Source organism: Schistocerca cancellata, chromosome 5, assembly GCF_023864275.1.
Source record: "Schistocerca cancellata isolate TAMUIC-IGC-003103 chromosome 5, iqSchCanc2.1, whole genome shotgun sequence".
Classification (NCBI taxonomy): domain Eukaryota; kingdom Metazoa; phylum Arthropoda; class Insecta; order Orthoptera; family Acrididae; genus Schistocerca; species Schistocerca cancellata.
Window position 1 is genome coordinate 125,542,759 of NC_064630.1, and position 21,704 is coordinate 125,564,462.

Genomic DNA, 21,704 nt, shown 5'->3' on the forward strand with positions numbered 1-21,704 from the left:
TCCATTTTTTCTAAAAATATGTTAATGCTTCCCTTTGGTGATCTGTACATGGATACTACTATTAGCTTATGACTATTGATTATTATCCCAGCTAGCACTCAAGCTTATTTCAAGGTGGATATTGAGTTTACGTTCAGTTGAGAATTCAAGATTGAAAAATCAACCTGTTACACAGCTTGTTTCAAGGTGGGTATTGAGTTTAGGTTCAGTTGAAAATTCAAGATTGAAAAATCAACTTGTTACACAGTTTACATCAAGCTGTAAAAATTTAGCTTGAATTAAAATAATTTTCCCAAGCTTGAAATAAACTGTAATTTCCCTGGAAGGCTGTACAGCAGATGCGCGCGCAGCATAGCTTCCATAGACGTCCACGGGAAGCGCCACAAGCGTTTATAAGCCGTGACGTAAGGGTGTTGTGTGTGACGTCATGACGGCGTGGAGTTTGGTTTGAGTGTGGCTGTCTCCAGTTCTGTTTTATCTTATTTTATTTACTTTTCTGAGCCTTGCTATGTTTACGGCCATTTTACCTTTGTGACGCGCGTTAATGGTTGTGGTTTGTTGACAAGTTTGTTTTATACTAGAAAACAGTTCGGTACGTTAATGTTACAAATGTTAAATATTACGTAACGTAAAGTTACGTTTATGGCCATTTTACCTTTGTGACGCGCGTTAATGGTTGTGGTTCGTTGACAAGTTTGTTTTATACTAGAAAACAGTTCGGTACGTTAATGTTACAAATGTTAAATATTATGTAACGTAATTAATTAGGTTCAATAAATTCAGATTAATATTTATATAGCTTAAAACAAGCTGTAAATACCAGGCTGTATTCCACGTGTGTAGATACAGCTGGAGCCAAGCTTGATAAGTCAAGCTTGAAATATAGCTTGAACTCTGACAACTTTGATGTTTATTTCAAGCTAGAATCCAGCTAACAGGCTTGAATATTCCAGCTTTGATCAAGCTTATATACTTTAACTTTACAGCTGGAAACAAGTTTGAAACCGGCTTACTGTGCTATCTGGGATCCCCGTAACTTCAAAGTGCTGTTCATCACACAAAGAATTTAGGTCTCGTTTGGTTATTGTACACTTGAGTGACTGGTTGAAATAAATTGCCACACCACCTCCAATGTGCTCTTTCCTACAGTAGCTATTTACTATACAAAAATTGTCAAATTTGGTAACTGCAAGCTCATTCTCATTAGCCCAGTGTTCACTCAGAGAGGCAGAGAGGTGGCGCAGTGGTCAGCACATTGTACTCGCATTCAAGAGGATTAAAGTTCAAATTCCCATCTGGTGATCCAGAGTTAGGGTTTTTGACCTAGCCCAAATCTTCCATCCTTTACAGATGGTCATGTGTCTTGCCAAACTCATCAGACACTGGCAGTCAGTGTACCCTGGGCAGGGTTGTTGGAGATTCTGCTGCAATACTGGAGTTGGTAAACCCACACTGAGGTGAGTATCAAGTACGTGTAACATGACAAAACTGGTAACGTAAGGGAAGGGAAGGGGACAGCTTGATTTTAAATGTTGCTTCATGAGTAGGTCTAAAAAAAGAATGAGGCCATTAATATTAATTCTAATCATGTATACATGCCCTATAAACTGATTCATTCCACATCATTTCAATAAAAGAATCATTCAAATGATCTATGGGACATGAAACTAACTAACAAAGGGTCAAGTGAAATATTCAGTACTAGTTATTGGCTCTGACCAGTTACATAATGTTAATGGTTGTTGTGACGGCACCGTCAGTTGGGTTGTTAGTTCGTGAAGCCAAAAAATGTGATAACAAAAAACCTGGTTGTAGTGACAGACTGATCTATAGCTTAGGTCAAGGTCAAGGTCAAGGTCAAGTTCAAGTTGGAAGGTGTCTAATTGTGAGTTGCCAAAACCAACAAATGTGAAAGCAAAAGCCAGGTCATAGGGACACACTGATCTGTAGTTTATACCATTTGAAAAACTGACACTGATATGAAGTTATAAGCATCATGTTGTTTATCGTGGTTCTCTACATCACTGGTCAAAGCCACCAACTAGTACTGAATATTTCTCCTTATGTGGCAAGAGGTCATAAATGTAGATTATGAGAATGTATTTAATGGTGGAATTGTACACTACATTTAAGAAAGAAAATAAGTTCATACAGCATAAAATAAAAAGAATACTACTGTAAATGAACTATAGTATTATTTAATAAGGGAACTTAACCAAGAATAAAATAACATGGCATACCTGAACCTTTCTACCGTCTGCCTCTAGTGCAAATCAACAAATAGTGAATGTACGAAATTAACAGAATGAGTTTGACAGTATGCATGAAATTCAGTTATATGATGACTTAATTCATGTACAAACAAACAATGAAGTCATAGAACTGGATGACGGTAAAGGTATTGTTAAGATGTTTCATTTCTAATTAAGCAACTCAAAATTAAAATCAAAGCAATGGAAAAAAATTCCCTCTGAATTCCAGGTATGGGGAGCAAGATGGCGTCATAAGAAGTTCCCGATAAAGAACAATGAGTGTGTGGCGAAAAGGGTGGGGGGAGGGGGGGGCAGAGCTTCTCAAAATAACAACCTTTTTTCTTCCTCTTGGCTGAGGTAGTTTGAATCCAGTTTTTAAACATCAGTAATTTATATGGATAATATTCTTATAATTAACACACTTTGACATATTGATAATTTTACAATTTGTGGTTTACAAAACTCAATAAAATTAAATTCCAATGCTAGATTCAAAACACAGAATTCCGTGAAATTTCTCTGATTTTTCCAAGTTAAAATGTAATTCCCTAAGAATTTCAGGTTTTACAGAAGAATCACCACCCTGATTTACAGGAAAGAATATAAGAAAGTTATAATAGCAATTAAGAAGCTTGTCAATGAGTCATGTACCAGAAGAAGTAGTAACAAAATAAAATAAACTTAGGAGATAATAAACAGGAATACAGGTAAACAAAAAAGAAGGAAAAAACTTTAATTTGCTGACATAATTAAAACTGGAAATCTGTATATCATTACTTTGGAGTCCCGTCATCACCACATGACATTTTATTTTTAAATTTATTAATTACATTTTGTATCTCTAATGCTGTTTCAGATTATATAAATGTGGTCTTAACCTTCATGGGGAGTTGCACTATTGGGCTGAAATCACATTTAGTGAATTAGGTAGTCTGCAGTGAGTCCTCCTCAACAGTTTTAACTTAACTTTTAATAATAAAGTTGTAGTTTTTTCTTCTTTTTTGTTTACCTGTATTCCTATTTATTATATCCCAGGTTTACTTTTTTTTTTACTACCTTTCCTGACACACACACACACACACACACACACACACACACACACACACACACACACACACACACCTGTCTAGCCAATTTACAAAACTGATATTATTAATTACTTATCTACATCAGTGCTGTCTGGCTTTTAGGACAGTCTAAGGTGTTTGATGTCACTGACTATAATTTATTGCAGTAATTTATTACAGTAATAGACACATATAGATGATCATGAGGCAACCAATTTAAACTTATATAAGCAGATACATGAAAAAGGACATCCATATGTCAAATAATTACACAAAAAATTCAGATAACAACATATATAGTAGTACAGTAATGACATAGATGATTGCATAAATAATAGTGCAGTAATGACATAGATGATTACATGAACAAATTTAAAGTAATTCATCTAAAAAATATTCTACCAACAAGTGATATGCTATTCTACATAATCAGTTCTATTAGAAACGCATGAAATTAAATATAATGTATGGCAACTATAGCATTGTATCAGTAATTTTTTTAATAAACTTCAATGCTTATTTGAAGCAAACCTGAGTTTTCACAAATAAGCTTCCATTTGCTAGCTATTAACTATGTATTCTCCCCTCTTCACGGTTCCATAAACAACTGATAATGAATGTGTATTGCCAGTTTTGAGTTGCGTGACATTTGGACTTCCAACACGACAATCTTTCAGATGGGTAGGGTATGAATGGAAAATAGACTAAGGAAGTTCTTTGATAGATTTCACGAGATACGAAATGAAATGATCGTATGGTATTATTGGTCGAGAAAACACATGTGCGGTAGTTCGATCGCCTAGGGCGATTCTCTTTATTTGACGCCACTTTCGCGAAATGCGCATCGATGATAACACGGAATTCTGTCCCTGAGCGAAGAAAATCCCGACCAAGCCGGGAGTCGAGCGCGGGTTTTAGGATCTAGCACCAGCAAAACAACCAATAGACCACGTGTTGCGAATATGAAATGCGAAAAGAATTAAGCGTCAGCCCAATGGCAGGTTGGTATTATTGAACGTATCTGAGTTTGCTGCACTAGTTACGATGGACAATTATTTTTAATACTGTAATATGATATAATTTGTATTGTAGCCTATTACCATACGAATACCTTGGATTTTCGACCGTTATTATCCAAACTTCATTTTATTGCGCGATTTCTCCTATGTCAAAAGAATATCAGGATGCTTTAAATCGCACTTGGAAAGGAATCCTCTCAAATTATATTTCTGTTACAGTTTGTAGCAGCAGACAAAAAACATAACACTGGTGTCAAGATAACACGAGTAAATACGTGCAGCCCGTTGTAAAGTTAAGCTGCTATTGATCTAGCAAATTTGACTATTTGCAAAATGCACTAGATAATAACAACAACCCACAATGGGAAAAACTGTATTATACTAAATGATGACGATACTTTATTTTGTGATGCTAAGTTTGATGTAGTGTATCGTGTTTAAACAAATAATATTATTACCAATAATTATGACGAAGATTCATTTTTAGTCTTCAACTTACGGACCTCACCTCATTTTCTGATGTCTGCTTATCCTATTATTATCGGTAGATAATGGTTAGGATGTATTCGACAACTCCACAGCTTTGTTTATACTCCAGAGTAGGTTGCTATGGCAACTGACCCAACTGCTGGCTTTCACAAAACGCAATCGGAGCTGGCTTGATCAGGTGATTCAGAGTGCGGAAGACAAACTTTCACGAAGAAGTGCTTGGATAACACAGAATACGAATTGTATGTATACAGCGTTAAAACTTACGCATACAGCTACATAACACTTTATAACTGATTAGCAGGCCTGTTTCTAATGACGGAGAAAATACTAAGGATTTTCTTCTGCACATTCATTTTTAGGATTCAAATTTAGCACTTCACTCCTTTTTTCATATCTGTTGCTGCTCCTGTTACTGATAGTAATTGTTACTTAGTATACCACAACGGCAAAAAATTGTTTACATTCCCGAGTTGGTTGCTATGGTAACAGCCCCTTACTGCTGAAGCTGAAGTTCGTAAAGGCTCCCACACAGCAGCAGCACACACGACCGACGAATTCGCAGCGATCTGTCGCATGCAATTGGTCGCTTGCCCCGATCCAAAACGATCCCGCCACACATGAGCGAGCTCACCCGGTCACTAGATAATAACGCTACAGTTCTAAAATGGAAACTGAACTGCTGTGTGTAGCGGCTACCGTAGTTGTGCTGCGTGATATACTAATTCTCGGAAAAGAAAAACCAGGACCAAAAACTGACCTTTCAAGAGAGAAAAGTTATTCATACAAATTTACTTAAGGAATTAAGATTTCAGCCAAAAGATTGGCATAATTACATGCGTATGACGGAAATCACTTATCTGGAGTTAATAAAAATTGTTACCCCAGAAATATAAAGAAGAGACACAAATATGAGGCAATCATTATCAGCTCATGAGCGCCTCACAGCAACGTTAAGATTCCTTGCAACCAGAAGATCTTATGAATATCTTAAATTCTCAGCAATGATATCGCCCCAGTCTTTGGGGAAGATAATTCCAGAAACGTGCAGCCTTTCACAAAACTCGAGGAAATTATAAGGCAATATGCATAAGGAAACTTCTGTTAACTCACTTTTTATTTCTAAAATGCACAATGCAAAAAATTAAATATTACACTGTAGGTTCAAAATCGTACACAAAATTGTTTACCTCTGAATATGGAGAAATTTCTTCACCTGTACTTTTATTTATCACTGTAGTATTTTGTCTCACAAGTTTGGAATGGAAATCAAGTTTCCTATTTGCCCTGCAAATAAAACATTGTTTTTAATTTTTTCAGTTACAGCCTTTGCATACTTGACATTTTATATGCAACTTTCTTTTCCATGTATACGGTTGTTGGTAAATTATTGCATCAAGAAAGAAGGTTTCACAAAGTGGTAGCCATAATAGGGGCCCATGGCCTCATCCAAGGAGAAGTTTGACACCAGAGGCTCTGTGATGTCTTGAAATTTCTTATTTAGAAGTGAAATTAATGGCCGAACCTTATAAACTTTATCTTCTTTTTCAATGCTGTCATTATCATTGACGTGGAAGAAACTGTGAATTTTGTCAAAAGAATTTCTGGAGACAGAATTCGAAACGACATTGTTAGTGTCAGATCTGATCTTCCAGTACATATGTCTATGCATGACCTTAAAATATCCAGATAACAGCAAAATAGCGATGTATTTGTAGATGTCATCATGACTTATTTGTATGTTGTGCCCCTTTGAGCAGCACATTTTACTGTCTCTCTCGTCAGAATTTCAACCGAATCAGAATCAAAAACTTTACTAAAAAGATCTATTGGAGTCAAGTTTGATGTGCAGAGATGTTCTGTTATGTCAGGTGTAGGATCAAAAGATACCTCAAATTTGTGTGAAGAGTCTAGTCTTTCTTCTATCCAGTGTCGTGCTTTCCTAACTCGGGACCGCGATCGTGATTCGGAACAGCAAGGATTTTCCTCCTGAGTGGAAAAGGATGTAACATTTTCAACAAGGCCATCAATATTTACTGATCTCCATCTTTTGTCCCTTTTCCAGCTTTGCTACAATAGTTCCGTCAGTTATTGCTGACAATCAGAATCTGGAGGAACAGTCGGAAGAAAGGTTTCCACTTTGCGGCAATGAAGAATGTGTCTTCTCTAAACAAGGAACAATGGCAGGTTGTTGTTCTGCATCACTACCTGCATCATCTTTATCAGTGTCCTCGCCATTATTTGGTGGAACATGTACAAATTCAGGCTCCTGACATGTATCATCATATGTGTCTAGAACCATTTCCAAGTCCCTCTCCTTCTCCAAATTATATCTAAAATAAATAGGACCAAGTGTGAAAAAATGACCCCTTACTACCCACTGTATGATATTTCATATGTAAAGATATAAGCCAGTACCACAACAAAGCAGATAAAATACTATCTTCCAATTTGTGCTTATATATTTCTTTTCAGTATTCAAATTACTAATGTGTAATAATATGAGCAACATTATGAACCTGCACATCATAATTTTATAATTACTTACCGCCTGTCCATGACAAGAAGCAGCAGAGTCAATAGCATTAGAATAAATGCTTTCCACCATGAAATAAACAATCTTGATCTCCAGTTCTACTGTCAGTTTCAACAATGGCCATAATAGAAATATTTCAGTTGTTGACAAAGAGCTTCTGAAAACAAATATACCTGAGAAGAGCAAGCGTATGATAAATCATACGATGGGATATAATGGGTTAAGTTGTTCTCTGTGCTGAACTGTACCAGTCAACTTCCCCCGTCGTTTCTTTGTCCCTGTCCATGTTTAAACTCAGAGGAGTGTTCCTGGAGCCACTCTGTAATAATTCTGGACATGTGAGGTGTCGCATTGTCCTGCTGGATTTAGCCATGTCCGTCGAAATGGACATGAATGGATGCAGGTGATCAGACAAGATGCTTATATGCGTGTCACCTGTCGGAGTCATATCTAGACATATCAGGGGTCCCATATCACTCCAACTGCACACGACCCACACCCTTACAGAGCTTCCACCAGCTTGAACAGTCCCCCCTGACATGCAGGGTCCATGGATTCATGAGGTTGTCTCCATACCCGTACACATCCATCCACTCAATACAATTTGAAATGAGACTCGTCCGACCGGTAACATGTTTCCAGTCATCAACAGTCCAATGTTGATGTTGACAGCCTCAGGTGTAAAACTGTGTGTCGTGCAGTCATCAAGGGTATGCGAGTGGGCCTTTGGCTGCGAAAGCCCATATTGATGATGTTTTGTTGAATGGTTCACTTACTGACACTTGTTGATGGCCCACCATTGAAATCTGCAGCAATTTGTAGAAGGGTAGCACTTCTGTTACATTGAACAATTCTCTTCAGTCTGTTGGTCTCGTTCTTGTGGGATCTTTTTCCGTCCGCAGTGATGTCAGAGATTTGATGTTTTATCAGATTCCTGATACTCACAGTACACTTGTGAAATGGTCGTATGGGAAAATCCCCACTTCATTGCTAACTCAAAGATGCTGTGTCCCATCACTCGTGTGCCGATTATAACGCCACGTTCAAACTCACTTAAATCCCGATAACCTGCCATTGTAGCAGCAGTAACCGATCTAACAACTGCGCCAGACAATTTTTGTCTTATATAGGTGTTGCCGACCACAGCGCCATATTCTGCCTGTTTACAAATCTCTGTATTTGAATACGCAGGCCTATACCAGTTTCTTTGGTGCTTCAGTGTATATCTAACTTCAGCCTGTCCATTTACCTTTTCAAATTCCCAAACCTATGTACCAGGTTAAGTCTTCCCTTGCACTGAGTGAATCATAGAACCATTATAGCAAGGCCATTTAGCTAAGTGTTATAAGGCCAGATAAGTCAATCGTTCAAACTGCTATGTCCAAAACTGCTGAAAAGGCTATTGCCCCTGTTCAGAAACCATAGATTGTCCCCTCCACAGATAACTCTTCATTGTGGTGTATTTATGTAGAGCTAGTATTAGTGAGGCACACAGGCAGCCCACACCATCTCAGCAAGGTCAGTGGTTCTTGTATTTACACTAAAATGCATCATATCCTAAATAAAGACAATACTGAAATCATCATATGCAATTACTTATCCACTATTTTTACTAAATATTACCAGCACTCCTGATTAAAACAAGTTAAAATATTTACTGGTGGAGGTCTATACACAGTCTGAACTGCTGTCATAAATGTAACCAGGTTTATTACTGAAGCAATACATTTTTTGTATATATAGCAACAGCCCCTTTCCTCAAAGTGCCTACAGTAATATGATACCACCTTGTATCCATCTAGGAGCATCTATTCAGTTTCTATGAGTTCCAAATACTGTCTTGTACATAACACATGTCTAGAAATATATTTTTGATTTTTCAATTTCCTTTAGTGATAAGAGAAACTCACTGTCCATCCAATACAGTTTGTATCACACAAGAATAATCTCGGATATAGGATATCCTAATCACATGTTGTGGCAGTTTTGTGACCTCACAATGTGGAGCCTTGTTTTTGCAAGTGATATTAATGTTCACATGTTTGCAGTTATGAAGTGTCAAATAGTGTCTTCGTGGTAGGAAGTTTGCACTGAGAAAATTTACTGTACCACTCTAAATACATTGTAGACAGATTGAAAATTTCGTACAAACTATGAAGGTGCAATGTACCCAATGAAAAAACATGGTACTTCATAAATTAGAATCTAGAATTTAAAAACATCAAAAGTTTGTTCTGTCAACAACTGCTTATATACTAATGCATATAGGCACCTGTTTGTGGTGAAAATTTTTGCCCGATTTCACCATTTTTAAAAAGTTATTTCAGTATATTTTTTGCTAGTTTTTTTCCCCATTTCATCAATAATTTCGCTAAATTTTATTTCCACTTTTCAGCAGTAAAAGGTAAAGGAAATACATTACTGGCACATTTGCAGTGAAAAATCTTTTAATTTACATAAATTGAAAAATCACAAAAATTATAAATCTTATTAAAACACAAATACCAAATCATGAAATTTGGAAAACATTTATCCTGTCCTAGTCTATGTACACAACACACAAGTCAGTCTGAGAAAGACAAGGCTACCATGACTTCCATATTACTGGGAGTCAGAGCTGTTCTCCTGTCAGACATTATATTGCAATATCTAGAAAATGATCTCTCACTATCAACATTACTGACTGGGCTCCACAAGGCCTTCACTGCAGCTTCCACAAAAAGTCCATACTCTGCTTTCAGGGAAAGAAGAATACCAATCACATCAACATCTTCAACTTCTCTACAAGAACTAGCTACTAAATCCCTAAACAATGTATATGGTACAAGAAATTCTGACGTTGGAAGTTCTTGTAGAATGGGAATTTTCTTTATCAGCTGAGAGATTTCAGCACTGTCTAAATTGCCTTTTATTATGTTTCTCGGATCAAACAAATTACCTATAGAAGAAACGACAATTTTTCCTGTATCACACGCCATCAGGTGGTTCAATTTTGTAAAACTTGCTCTACCTACAGACTGGAAGAGTGATGTTAACTGTACTTGCATATGCTCTGGTAGTTTAAGAAGTGTTTCTGAGGTTGTCTCGAAAAAAAAAATGCATTCTCTAGTAACTTAATTATATAGTGACAGCCCCTTTCCTCAAAGTGCCTACAGTAATATGACACCATCTTGTATCCATCTAGGAGCATCTATTCAGTTTCTATGAGTTCCAAATACTGTCTTGTTGTACATACACATCTCTAGAAGTATATTTTTGATTTTTCAATTTCCTTTAGTGATAAGAGAAACTCACTGTCTATCCAATACAGTTTGTATCACACAAGAATAATCTCGGATATAGGATATCCTAATCACATGTTGTGGCAGTTTTGTGACCTCACAATATGGAGCCTTGTTTTTGCAAGTGATATTGATGTTCACATGTTTGCAGTTATGAAGTGTCAAATAGTGTCTTTGTGGTAGGAAATCTGCACTGAGAAAATTTACTGTACCAATCTAAATACATTGTAGACAAATTGAAAATTTCAGTACAGGCTATGAAGGTGCAATGTACCCAATGAAAAAACATGGTATTTCATAAATTAGCATCTAGAATTTAAAAACTTCAAAAGTCTGTTCTGCCAACAACTGCTTATATACTAATGCAGTGTATAAAATTGCTTTGTGACATGCTATTCAATGATCATGAGGAAACCAGTGAAGGTTAGTGAAAGGACAGCTCTGAAGCACTCTAAATTTAATATTATAAAATAGCAATACTTAAAAAAATCAGATTTTAATAAATGATGTCAGCATATGCTTCACATAAGAGAACATAAACGGTGAAAATTTTCTCTCTTGAATGTTGAAGCGCAGTGAAACTTACATGTAATACTTTTATCATATCAATCGTATCTAGTGTGAGAGAATAATCCATGATTACAGTCAAAAGGATGAAACAATTTGCTCAGTATGTCACAAAGTATTTGCAAAATCTTTACTCTGGTTGATTGCATCCCACTTTGTTTATTTGTAAACAAACTGTTTGGTGAACCTAATAAAAGTAAAATGAAATTCTAAGATGTATTGCATTAAAACAGCAGGAACATCTCTTTAATAAATGAAGATTATAAGCACCTTTCAATTAAAAAGCACTGCATTCTCACTATTTCAATAATTCATTAGTTTTGTAATAAACAAGTAAACTAAATTGTCATGTGCTTTTGTATCACCGTGAACAGATGTATACATGTGACAGATGAAGTAATCCGTGGCAAAAGTATAATGATAATCAGAGAGCTTATCTCAGTTTTAAAATGCCTCCACAAAAGTTCCACAGTGAAAACATACTTTTTCTCTAATGTTCACATGAAAGAAGATGTTTGACACCTACACCAATGTATACATCATCTAATCAATTTTAGCCTTCTAGAAAAAAGAAAATAGTAAAAGCATTTGCATTGACTTGTGCTTGTGTCAGTGAGTATGTTTTGCTCCCTCCGTCACTTGATTTAGAGTCAAATCTTGATATTTAGTTTTCTAGTTAGGAGGGAATAAAATGATTATCAATAACACTGTTTTTTAATACTGATCAAGAATATTATTTTACTAATGGCATACATTCTCACAAAAAAAAACCACACACACACACACACACACACACACATCTACAGTGTAGTCAGCCACAGAAACACACACAAAATCTTTGAAACAAGTACATATTTAAAAAAGGAAAATGGCTTTTCCTACAAACACTTGCAAGAGGAAAATATTCATAATTTGTACTATATGATAGATACCAAAAATCAATATGGCTGTTCTCCTCCAATATGTCACACTTAATCACAACCAGCCGTATAAGTACATGAGTAATATTACTGGAAATAATAACTCCACTTACGTTTGAAGGAACAATAAGCATGTGCCCAACAACCAACAATTAAAAAGAACTACAATTACAGTCCACCACAAAGTACTCCACCACAATCACCATTAAAAACATTACAATACTCTCCAAATATATCAATTTCATTTCTAATACAAATGTGATTCACCTGATATTGTCAATATTTGGCAGACATCAATCTCATTAACCTGACAAATAAACAGCAATTACAAGTCTTTTAACATTTCTTCTTCAAATTATATATTACAAAAATATTATATTCTTCAGTAAGTACAACAGCCCTGAGCTATAACTTTTGGAGCACAAGAAGTCAACAAGTATGTGAGCCGGCCAGAACGAGAAGGCCACATTAATGAAACCACAAAATGTCATCCACAACATCCTTTCATTGTACAGATACTTGAATACTGTTCTGCATTATTTATAAATTTTGATCTAACATTTTCAATTCTATTCATTTTTTTAATTGTCTGGCAATTAGCAAGAGACAAAATGCAGAAACAACAAACAGGCCAACTGGTATCGACGACCGAATGCAGTGTTCCTTATCTGAAACAAAGGATTAAAAAAAAAGATTAAAAACTACAGTCCAAACAAATAATGAAATCATTTTAATTTAGATGTTTCAACAATGATAAGAGTACCATTTGTTTAAGTTTCTTATAGGCTTGTGAGAGAGAGGCAAAAGGAGCTCTGCCCTTGGACAGACATTACCTAAGAAAGAGCAGTCATGTTTTATTGGGGTATATGTTTATTTTTATTGTTAAAGGGCATGGCGAAAAGAAATGCTTCTGATTTTTTTAGGTGATAACTCTTAAAGCTTTTTAAAGAAAACAAACATTATTAACATTCAACATCTTTGTTCTTCATGTAAACATATTTGCAGCCCTCTACCACCAGAGGACTCTGAATTGTAGTGGTGTGTAATGTAACTAAGTCGGTGCATGAGAAACAACATGCTGTAATCGAGTTTGAAATTTGAGTAGTTCATCCACACATGGAGCACCCTCTTCTTCAGTATGAAAATGACCAACCACACATAAGCACTGTGACATCTGAAAACAATCGGACACCTTGGGTTCACTGTCATCGATCATCCACCATACAGTCCCAACTTGGCCCCATGTGATTTTCATCTGCTTGCAAAACTTAAAGAACACCTTTCAAGACTTCACTTTGATAGTAATGATGCGGTGCAAGCAGAGGAGAGGTTGTGGCACTGTCAACAAAGTTAAACATTCAATAGTGACAGTATCAACAAACTAGTCTCTTGTTGAAATAAATGCTTGCAACGCCAGGGTGACTTCATTGAGAAGTAAATATGTAGTCATGATAAATAAAGATGTAGAATGTTAATGATGTTTGTTTTCTTTAAAAAGCTTTAAGAGTTATCACACAAAAATTCAGAATCATTTCTTTTCACCATGCCCTTGAACAATAAAAATAATTATAAATATGAATTTAAATTGTTTACCTTTCTTCTACTTCTACATCGACAATCTGAAAACCACTGTGAGGTGCATGGCAGAGGATACGTCCCACTGTACCAGTTATTAGGCTTTCTTCCCATTCCATTCACATATGGAGAGCGAGAAGAATGACTGAATACTTCTGTGCATGCAGTAATTATTCTAATCTTATTCTCATGATCCTTATGTGAGCGATATGCAGGGGGATTGTAGTACATTCCTAGAACAATCATTTAAAGCCAGTTCTTGAAACTTCGTTAACAGACTTTCTCCAGATAGGTTCATTTCCTTCACTATCAATGTGACATTCTCCCATGGATTAAACAAACCTATGACCATTCACGATGCCCTGCTCTGTGTACGTTCAATATCCCCCGTTAGTCCTATCTGGTATGGGTCCTGCACAATTGAGCAATATTCTAGGATGTGTCACACAAGTGATTTCTATGCAATATCCTATGCATACTGATTGCACTTCCCCAGTATTTACCAATAAAACGAAGTCTACCAACTGCATTACCCAGAACTGAGCCTATGTGATCATTCCATTCATATCCCTATGGAGTTTTACACCCAGGTATTTGTATGAGTTGAATGATTCCAACAGTGACTTGTTCCTATTATAGCCAAAGGATACTATCTTTATTCGTGTTCTGGAGTGAACAGTTTTACAGTTCTGAATATTTAAAGCAAGTTGCCAATCTCTGCACCACTTTAAAGTCTTATCAAGATCTGACAGAATATTTATGCAGCTCCTTTCAGACAGTACTTCATTATCAATAATTGCATCATGTTACTATTAATACTGTCTGCAAAGTCATTAACATACAACATGAAAAGTTCGTAGAGATTCGTGCTGCTGTAAAAAGAGCGACGCGCGAAGCATACAACCACTACCACCGTCATACCTTAGCAAAAGATCTTCCTGAAAACCCAAGTAAATTCTGGTCTTATGTAAAATCGGTAAGCGGGTCAAAGGCTTCCATCCAGTCACTCACTGATCAGTCTGGCCTGGCGACTGAAGACAGCAAAATGAAAGCTGAAATTTTAAATTTAGTATTTGAGAAATCTTTTCACGCAGGAGGATCGTACAAACATACCGCCGTTTGAGTCTCATACATATTCCCGTATGGAGGACAAAGTGATAGACATCCCTGGGGTTGTGAAGCAGCTTAATGGGTTGAAAATAAATAAATCGCCAGGTCCTGATAGCATTCCAGTTCGGTTTTATAGGGAGTACTCTAAAGCATTGGCTCCTTACTTAGCTTGCATTTATCGCGAATCTCTTGCCCAACGTAAAGTCCCGAGCGACTGGAAAAAAGCGCAGGTGACGCCTGTATATAAGAAGGGTAGAAGGACGGATCCTCAAAATTAGAGACCAATATCCCTAACATCGGTTTGTTGCAGGATTCTCGAACATATTCTCAGTTCGAGTATAATGAATTTCCTTGAGACACAGAAGTTACTGTCCATGCATCAGCATGGCTTTAGAAAGCATTGCTCCTGCGAAGGGCAACTCACCCTTTTTTCACATGATATCTTGCGATCCATGGATGAAGGGTATCAGACGGATGCCATATTCCTTGACTTCCGGAAAGCATTTGATTCTGTGCCCCACTGCAGACTCCTAATTAAGGTACGAGCATATGGGATTGGTTCCCAAATATGTGAGTGGCCTGAAGACTTCTTAGGTAATAGAACCCAGTACGTTGTCCTCGATGGTGAGTGTTTATCGGAGGTAAGGGTATCATCTGGATTGCCCCATGGAAGTGAGACCACTTATAAAACACTAATACGACCTATTCTTGAGTACTGCTCAAGTGTTTAGGATCCTTATCAGGTTGGATTGAGGGAGGACATAGAAGCAATTCAGAGGCGGGCTGCTAGATTTGTTACTGGTAGGTTTGATCATCACGCGAGTGTTACGGAAATGCATCAGGAACTTGGGTAGGAGTCTCTGGAGGAAAGGAGGCGTTCTTTTCGTGAATCGCTACTGAGGAAATTTAGAGAACTAGCATTTGAGGCTGACTGCAGTACAATTTTACTGCCGCCAACTTATATTTTGCGGAAAGACCACAAAGATAAGATAAGAGAGATTAGGGCTCATACAGAGGCATATAGGCAGTCTTTTTCCCTCATTCTGTTTGGGAGTGGAACAGGAAGATGCTAGTTGTGGTATGAGGTACCCTCCGCCACGCACCGTATGGTGAACTGCGGATTATGTATGTAGATGTAGATGTAGATGAAGGGACCCAATACACTTTCCTGGAGTAAAACTGAAGTTACTTCTACATCTGACAATGACCTTCCATCCAAGGTAACATGTTAAAGAGTCCTTCCAGCTAAAAATTCCACAATCCAGTTACAAATTTCACTTCATACCCCATATGATCGAACTTTTGACAATAAGCATAGATGTGGTACTGTGTTAAAAGCTTTTTTGGAAACCAAGAAATACTGCATCTACCTGACTGCCTTGATCCAAAGCTTTCAGTATGTCGTGAGGAAAAAGCAGGTAGGGTTTCACATATCGATGTTTTCGGAATTCATGCTGGCTGGCACTGAGGAGGTCATTCTGTTCGAGATCCTCATTACATTTGACCTCAGAATATGTTCTAAGGTTCTACAACAAACTGACATCAAGGATATTGGACAGTAGTTTTATGGATTGCTTCTACTATCCTTTCTGTAGACAGGTATGACTTGTGCTTTTTTCCAAGAACTGGGCACAGTTTTTTATTCTAGGGATCTGTGATAGATTATAGTTAGAAGAGGTGCTAACTCAGGTGCAATTTCAGTACACAATCTGACAGGGATTACATCAGGCCCTGGAGCTTTGTTCAGTTTTAATGGTTTCAGCTGTTTCTCTCTGGGATTTTCCTTTGTAAAGTAACATTTGAAAATGGAGTTAAGCATTTCAGATTTGGCTTTGTTATCCTCAATTTCAGTTCCTGTCTCATTCACTAGGGCCTGGACACTAACTTTGATTACGCTAATGGCCTTTACATATGACCAGAATTTCTTTGGGTTCTGTGGAAGTTCATTTGACAATATTATGTTATAGTAGTCACTTAAGACATCACACTTAGCTCTCTTGGCAGCCAAACGCGTTTCATTCAGCATCTCACTATCTACAGCCCTGAGCTTTGTTTTACATCTACTATGCAGTGATCTCTGCTTCTTTAGAACTTTCTTTACACTGACTGTATACCATGGAGGATCTCTCCCATTATGGACTGTTCTACTGTGTACATCTCTATCCGGTGCATGGTCAACTATTCTTTTAAATTTGAGCCATAGTTCCTCTATATACACCTGCCCTGTGTTGAAAGTTCAAGTTCCTCACTGAGATATGAAACTACCGGTGTGTTCCCCCCCCCCAGTTTACTTATATATTTTGCTGCTTGGTTTAGTTGTCCTCTATACTTTGGTAAGCACTGTTCATACAACCGTGTCATGGTCTCTGATACCAGTTTCGATGTGGACATCCTCAAAGGGGTCAGGTCTGTTTGCTGCCATTAGGTCCAATATGTTTCCATCGTGAGTGTGGTTCCTAACTATCTGTTCTAGGTAGGTTTCAGAAAAGGCATTTAGTACTGTTTCACAGGATGTCTTTTCACACCCATCACTAAAAAACTATAAGTATCTCAGGAGATCGTTGGATGATTCAAGTGTCCATGAATTATTACAGTATGATTAGGGAACTTATGTACATGGGAACTAAGGTTTCTCTAAACTTCTTGATTATATAAGGAGATGGGTCTAGTGGGTGATAGAAGGATCCAATTATCATTTTATGCCTGCTCCTGATACAGAGTCTTGCTCAAACAATCTCACATGCAGCATCAGTTTCTATCTCGATGGATTTGAGTTTTTCGTCTACTGTGACAAATACACCACCTCCATTTCCTGTTTGCCTGACCTTTTGATATACACTTAAATTTTCCCCAAAAACCTCACTGCTGTCAATTTCGGGTTTCAACCACCTTTCTGTACCTAGCATTATGTGAGTTTCACTGCTATTCATGAGCACTTCAAACAATGGCACTTTCTTGTGAATGCTTTGGCAGTGTACCATTAGGATTTTAATACTTTTGCCCTTGAGAGAAATTTCTCTCAACTTTACTCTCAAACTTCTGGATTTCTTACAGCTATCATTATCTGGATTGGATGGAGAGTTGACTACTCTAAAAAAACCTTTGTGTGCATCCCACATACAGACAGCTACCTGAGTAGCAGCCTCTTATGTGTATTTCACACCTGACCCATTTAGGGGGATCTTACAGTTCGCAAACCTATGGCACAAGTCCAGGAAGTCACAGCCTAGCTTGTTACAGAACCATCAAAGTCTCTGGTTCAGTCCTTCCACTCCACTAAGAATTAAAGGGCCACACTCAGTTCTGGGGACTATACTGCAAATTGCCAGCTTCGCTGAAACACCATGTGCAAGGCTAGTCTTCTCAACCTTCTCTGCCATTCGCTGGAGCCCAGATGACAGGCATCATTGGTACCAACATGTGCCACAAGCTGCAGTTGGTTGCACCCTGTTCCCTTAATGGCTGCTTCAACAGCCTCTTTAACATGTTGAATGAGGCCTCCACGTATACTCACTGAGAGAACCTGGTGTCTCATGCTGCAATTTCCCTACAGGGTACCATTATTTGCAATATGTTTCAACTGTTGATGATTAATAGACCCCAACCATTTTGCATTTTGCCTCCTCTTGACACTGGGCGACACAGGTTCCTCCATAACAGGTGTAGTGAGTCTCACTGGCTCAGTTTCAGTCACAATGAGTTCCTCAAATTTGTTGATTAGAGGGATCGGTACAACATCCTGAGTCCTCCCCTGTCCCTGTCCACCCTGTAGAGACCACCTAAACCTACAGTTGACACATCACTTTACATGCAGTCAAATGGATGAGTAATGACAGATCCTGTACTTTCTACAGAGGAGACAAGATCCACAGGAGAGGATAGTACTTGAGGTACCTCTGGTACTGGTATCCAGGTATATGTCTCTTGGGAGCTTTTCCAACACACCGATTCGCAATAGCTGCCAGTCATTTGACAGTAGTCAAGGTGATTTCCAGCTGCTACACACATCAACCAATTCATTCCATAATTTGAGAAAGCATTCACAGTGGAGCTGCATTTTAGCTGGTGTGATGTATTATAAGGCAGTGAGCAAATAACTGTAAATTAAGCCTGCTGATTATTTTTTAATCTGTTGAACTAAAAAGTTGCTGATTCTAATTCCTATACACGAAAAGAGGTTTCTATTATGACAACATAAAAGCCTGCAGTAGAAATTACTAGTTCCCTAAAACTTTTTATGTTAATTATAGTTGTTTGCAAACTCAAATACAGAGTTATTTGTGATAGATGCCAATAATATATAGGGCTACACCTCTTTAAGGGAAAACTAGAGGTAATACAATATGCTAGAATATCTGGTACCGCAACTACATCACAAATGCAGATTTACTACAAACTGCTTGTGGATTGTTGTTGTTGTTGTTGTGGTCTTCAGTCCTGAGACTGGTTTGATGCAGCTCTCATTGCTACTCTATCCTATGCAAGCTTCTTCATCTCCCAGTACCTACTGCAACCTACATCCTTCTGAATCTGTTTAGTGTATTCATCTCTTGGTCTCCCTCTACGATTTTTACCCTCCTCGCTGCCCTCCAATACTAAATTGGTGATCCCTTGATGCCTCAGAACATGTCCTACCAATCGATCCCTTCTTCTAGTCAAGTTGTGCCACAAACTTCTCTACTCCCCAATCCTATTCAATACCTCCTCATTAGTTCTATGATCTACCCATCTAATCTTCAGCATTCTTCTGTAGCACCACATTTCGAAAGCTTCTATTCTCTTCTTGTCCAAACTATTTATCGCCCATGTTTCACTTCCATACGTGGCTACACTCCATACAAATACTTTCAGAAACGACTTCCTGACACTTAAATCTATACTTGATGTTAACAAATTTCTCTTCTTCAGAAACGCTTTCCTTGCCATTGCCAGTCTACATTTTATATCCTCTGTACTTCAACCATCATCAGTTATTTTCCTCCCCAAATAGCAAAACTCCTTTACTACTTTAAGTGTCTCATTTCCTAATCTAATTCCCTCAGCATCACCCGACTTAATTCCACTACATTCCATTATCCTCGTTTTGCTTTTGTTGATGTTCATCTTATATCCTCCTTTCAAGACACTATCCATTCCGTTCAACTGCTCTTCCAAGTCCTTTACTGTCTCTGACAGAATTACAATGTCATCGGCGAACCTTAAAGTTTTTATTTCTTCTCCATGGATTTTAATACCTACTCCGAATTTTTCTTTTGTTTCCTTTACTGCTTGCTCAATGTACAGATTGAATAACATCGGTGAGAGGCTACAACCCTGTCTCACTCCCTTCCCAACCACTGCTTCCCTTTGATGTCCCTCGACTCTTATAACTGCCCACTGGTTTCTGTACAAATTGTAAATAGCCTTTAGCTCCCTGTATTTTACCCCTGCCACCTTCAGAATTTGAAAGAGAGTATTCCAGTCAACATTGTCAAAAGCTTTCCCTAAGTCTACAAATGCTAGAAACGTAGGTTTGCCTTTCCTTAATCTACCTTCTAAGATAAGTCGTAGAGTCAGTATTGCCTCACGTGTTCCAATATTTCTACGGAATCCAAACTGATCTTCCCCGAGGTCGGCTTCTACCAGTTTTTCCATTCGGCTGTAAAGAATTCACGTTAGTATTTTGCATCCGTGACTTATTAAACTGATAGTTCCTTTTGGATTGGAATTATTATATTGTTCTTGAAGTCTAAGCATATTTCGCCTGTCTCATACATCTTGCTCACCAGGTGGTAGAGTTTTGTCAGGACTGGCTCTCCCAAGGCCATCAGTAGTTCTAATGGTATGTTGTCTACTCCCATGGCTTTGTTTCGACTCAGGTCTTTCAGTGCTCTGTCAAACTTTTCATGCAGTATCATATCTCCCATTTCATCTTCATCAACATCCTCTTCCACTTCCATAATATTGTCCTCAAGTACATCGCCCCTGTGTAGACCCTCTATATACTCCATCCACCTTTCTGCTTTCCCTTCTTTGCTTAGAACTGGGTTTCCATCTGAACTCTTGATATTCATACAAGTGGTTCTCTTTTCTCCAAAGGTCTCTTTAATTTTCCTGTAGGCAGTATCTATCTTACCCCCTAGTGAGATAAGCCTCTACATCCTTACATTTGTCCCTGCTTAGCCATTTTGCATTTCCTGTCAATCTCATTTTTGAGACGTTTGTATTCCTTTTTGCTTGCTGCATTTACTGCATTTTTATATTTTCTCCTTTCATCAATTAAATTCAATATTTCTTCTGTTACCCAAGGATTTCTACTAGCCCTCGTCTTTTTACCTACTAGATGCTCTGCTGCCTTCACTACTTCATCTCTCAAAGCTACCCATTCTTCTTCCCCTGTATTTCTTTCCCCCATTCCTGTCAATTGTTCCCTTACGCTCTCCCTGAAACTCTGTACAACCTCTGGTTCTTTCAGTTTATCCAGGTCCCATCTCCTTAAATTCCCACCTTTTTGCAGTTTCTTCAGTTTTAATCTACAGTTCATAAGCAATAGATTGTGGTCAGAGTCCATATCTGCCCCTGGAAATCTCTTATAATTTAAAACCTGGTTCCTAAATCTCTGTCTTACCATTATATAATCTATCGGAAACCTGTCAGTATCTCCAGGATTCTTCCATGTACACAACCTTCTTTTATGATTCTTGAACCAAGTGTTAGCTATGATTAAGTTGTGCTCTTTGCAAAATTCTATCAGGCGGCTTCCCCTTTCATTTCTTAGCCCCAATCCATATTCACCTACTACGTTTCCTTGTCTACCTTTTCCTACTACCGAATTCCAGTCACCCAAGACTATTAAATTTTCTTCTCCCTTCACTATCTGAATAATTTCTTTTATTTCATCATAGATTT

At 37.7% G+C, this 21,704-nt stretch overlaps 2 protein-coding genes across 6 annotated transcripts in view; both read right to left on the minus strand.

Moving 5' to 3' along the window:
• The window catches only part of LOC126187799 (B9 domain-containing protein 2), a 68,635-nt gene extending 63,289 nt beyond the window's left edge, over positions 1 to 5,346 (minus strand). Inside the window, exon 1 of one of the 5 annotated variants that reach the window (XM_049929079.1) lies at positions 4,847 to 5,346. The gene's annotated coding sequence lies outside the window, so the exon portion shown is untranslated. Of the gene's footprint in view, positions 1 to 3,850; positions 4,266 to 4,430; positions 4,575 to 4,796 lie in introns of those variants that run through there. The other 4 variants (XM_049929083.1, XM_049929082.1, XM_049929081.1 and 1 more) reach the window with 4 other exon arrangements.
• A 4,324-nt stretch (positions 5,347 to 9,670) lies between these two features.
• The window catches only part of LOC126187794 (glycerol kinase-like), a 163,459-nt gene continuing 151,425 nt past the window's right edge, over positions 9,671 to 21,704 (minus strand). Inside the window, exon 13 of the mRNA XM_049929069.1 lies at positions 9,671 to 12,799. Within this exon, the coding sequence (XP_049785026.1) occupies positions 12,705 to 12,799 (95 nt within the window). The 3' untranslated portion in view covers positions 9,671 to 12,704. The remainder of the gene's footprint in view (positions 12,800 to 21,704) is intronic.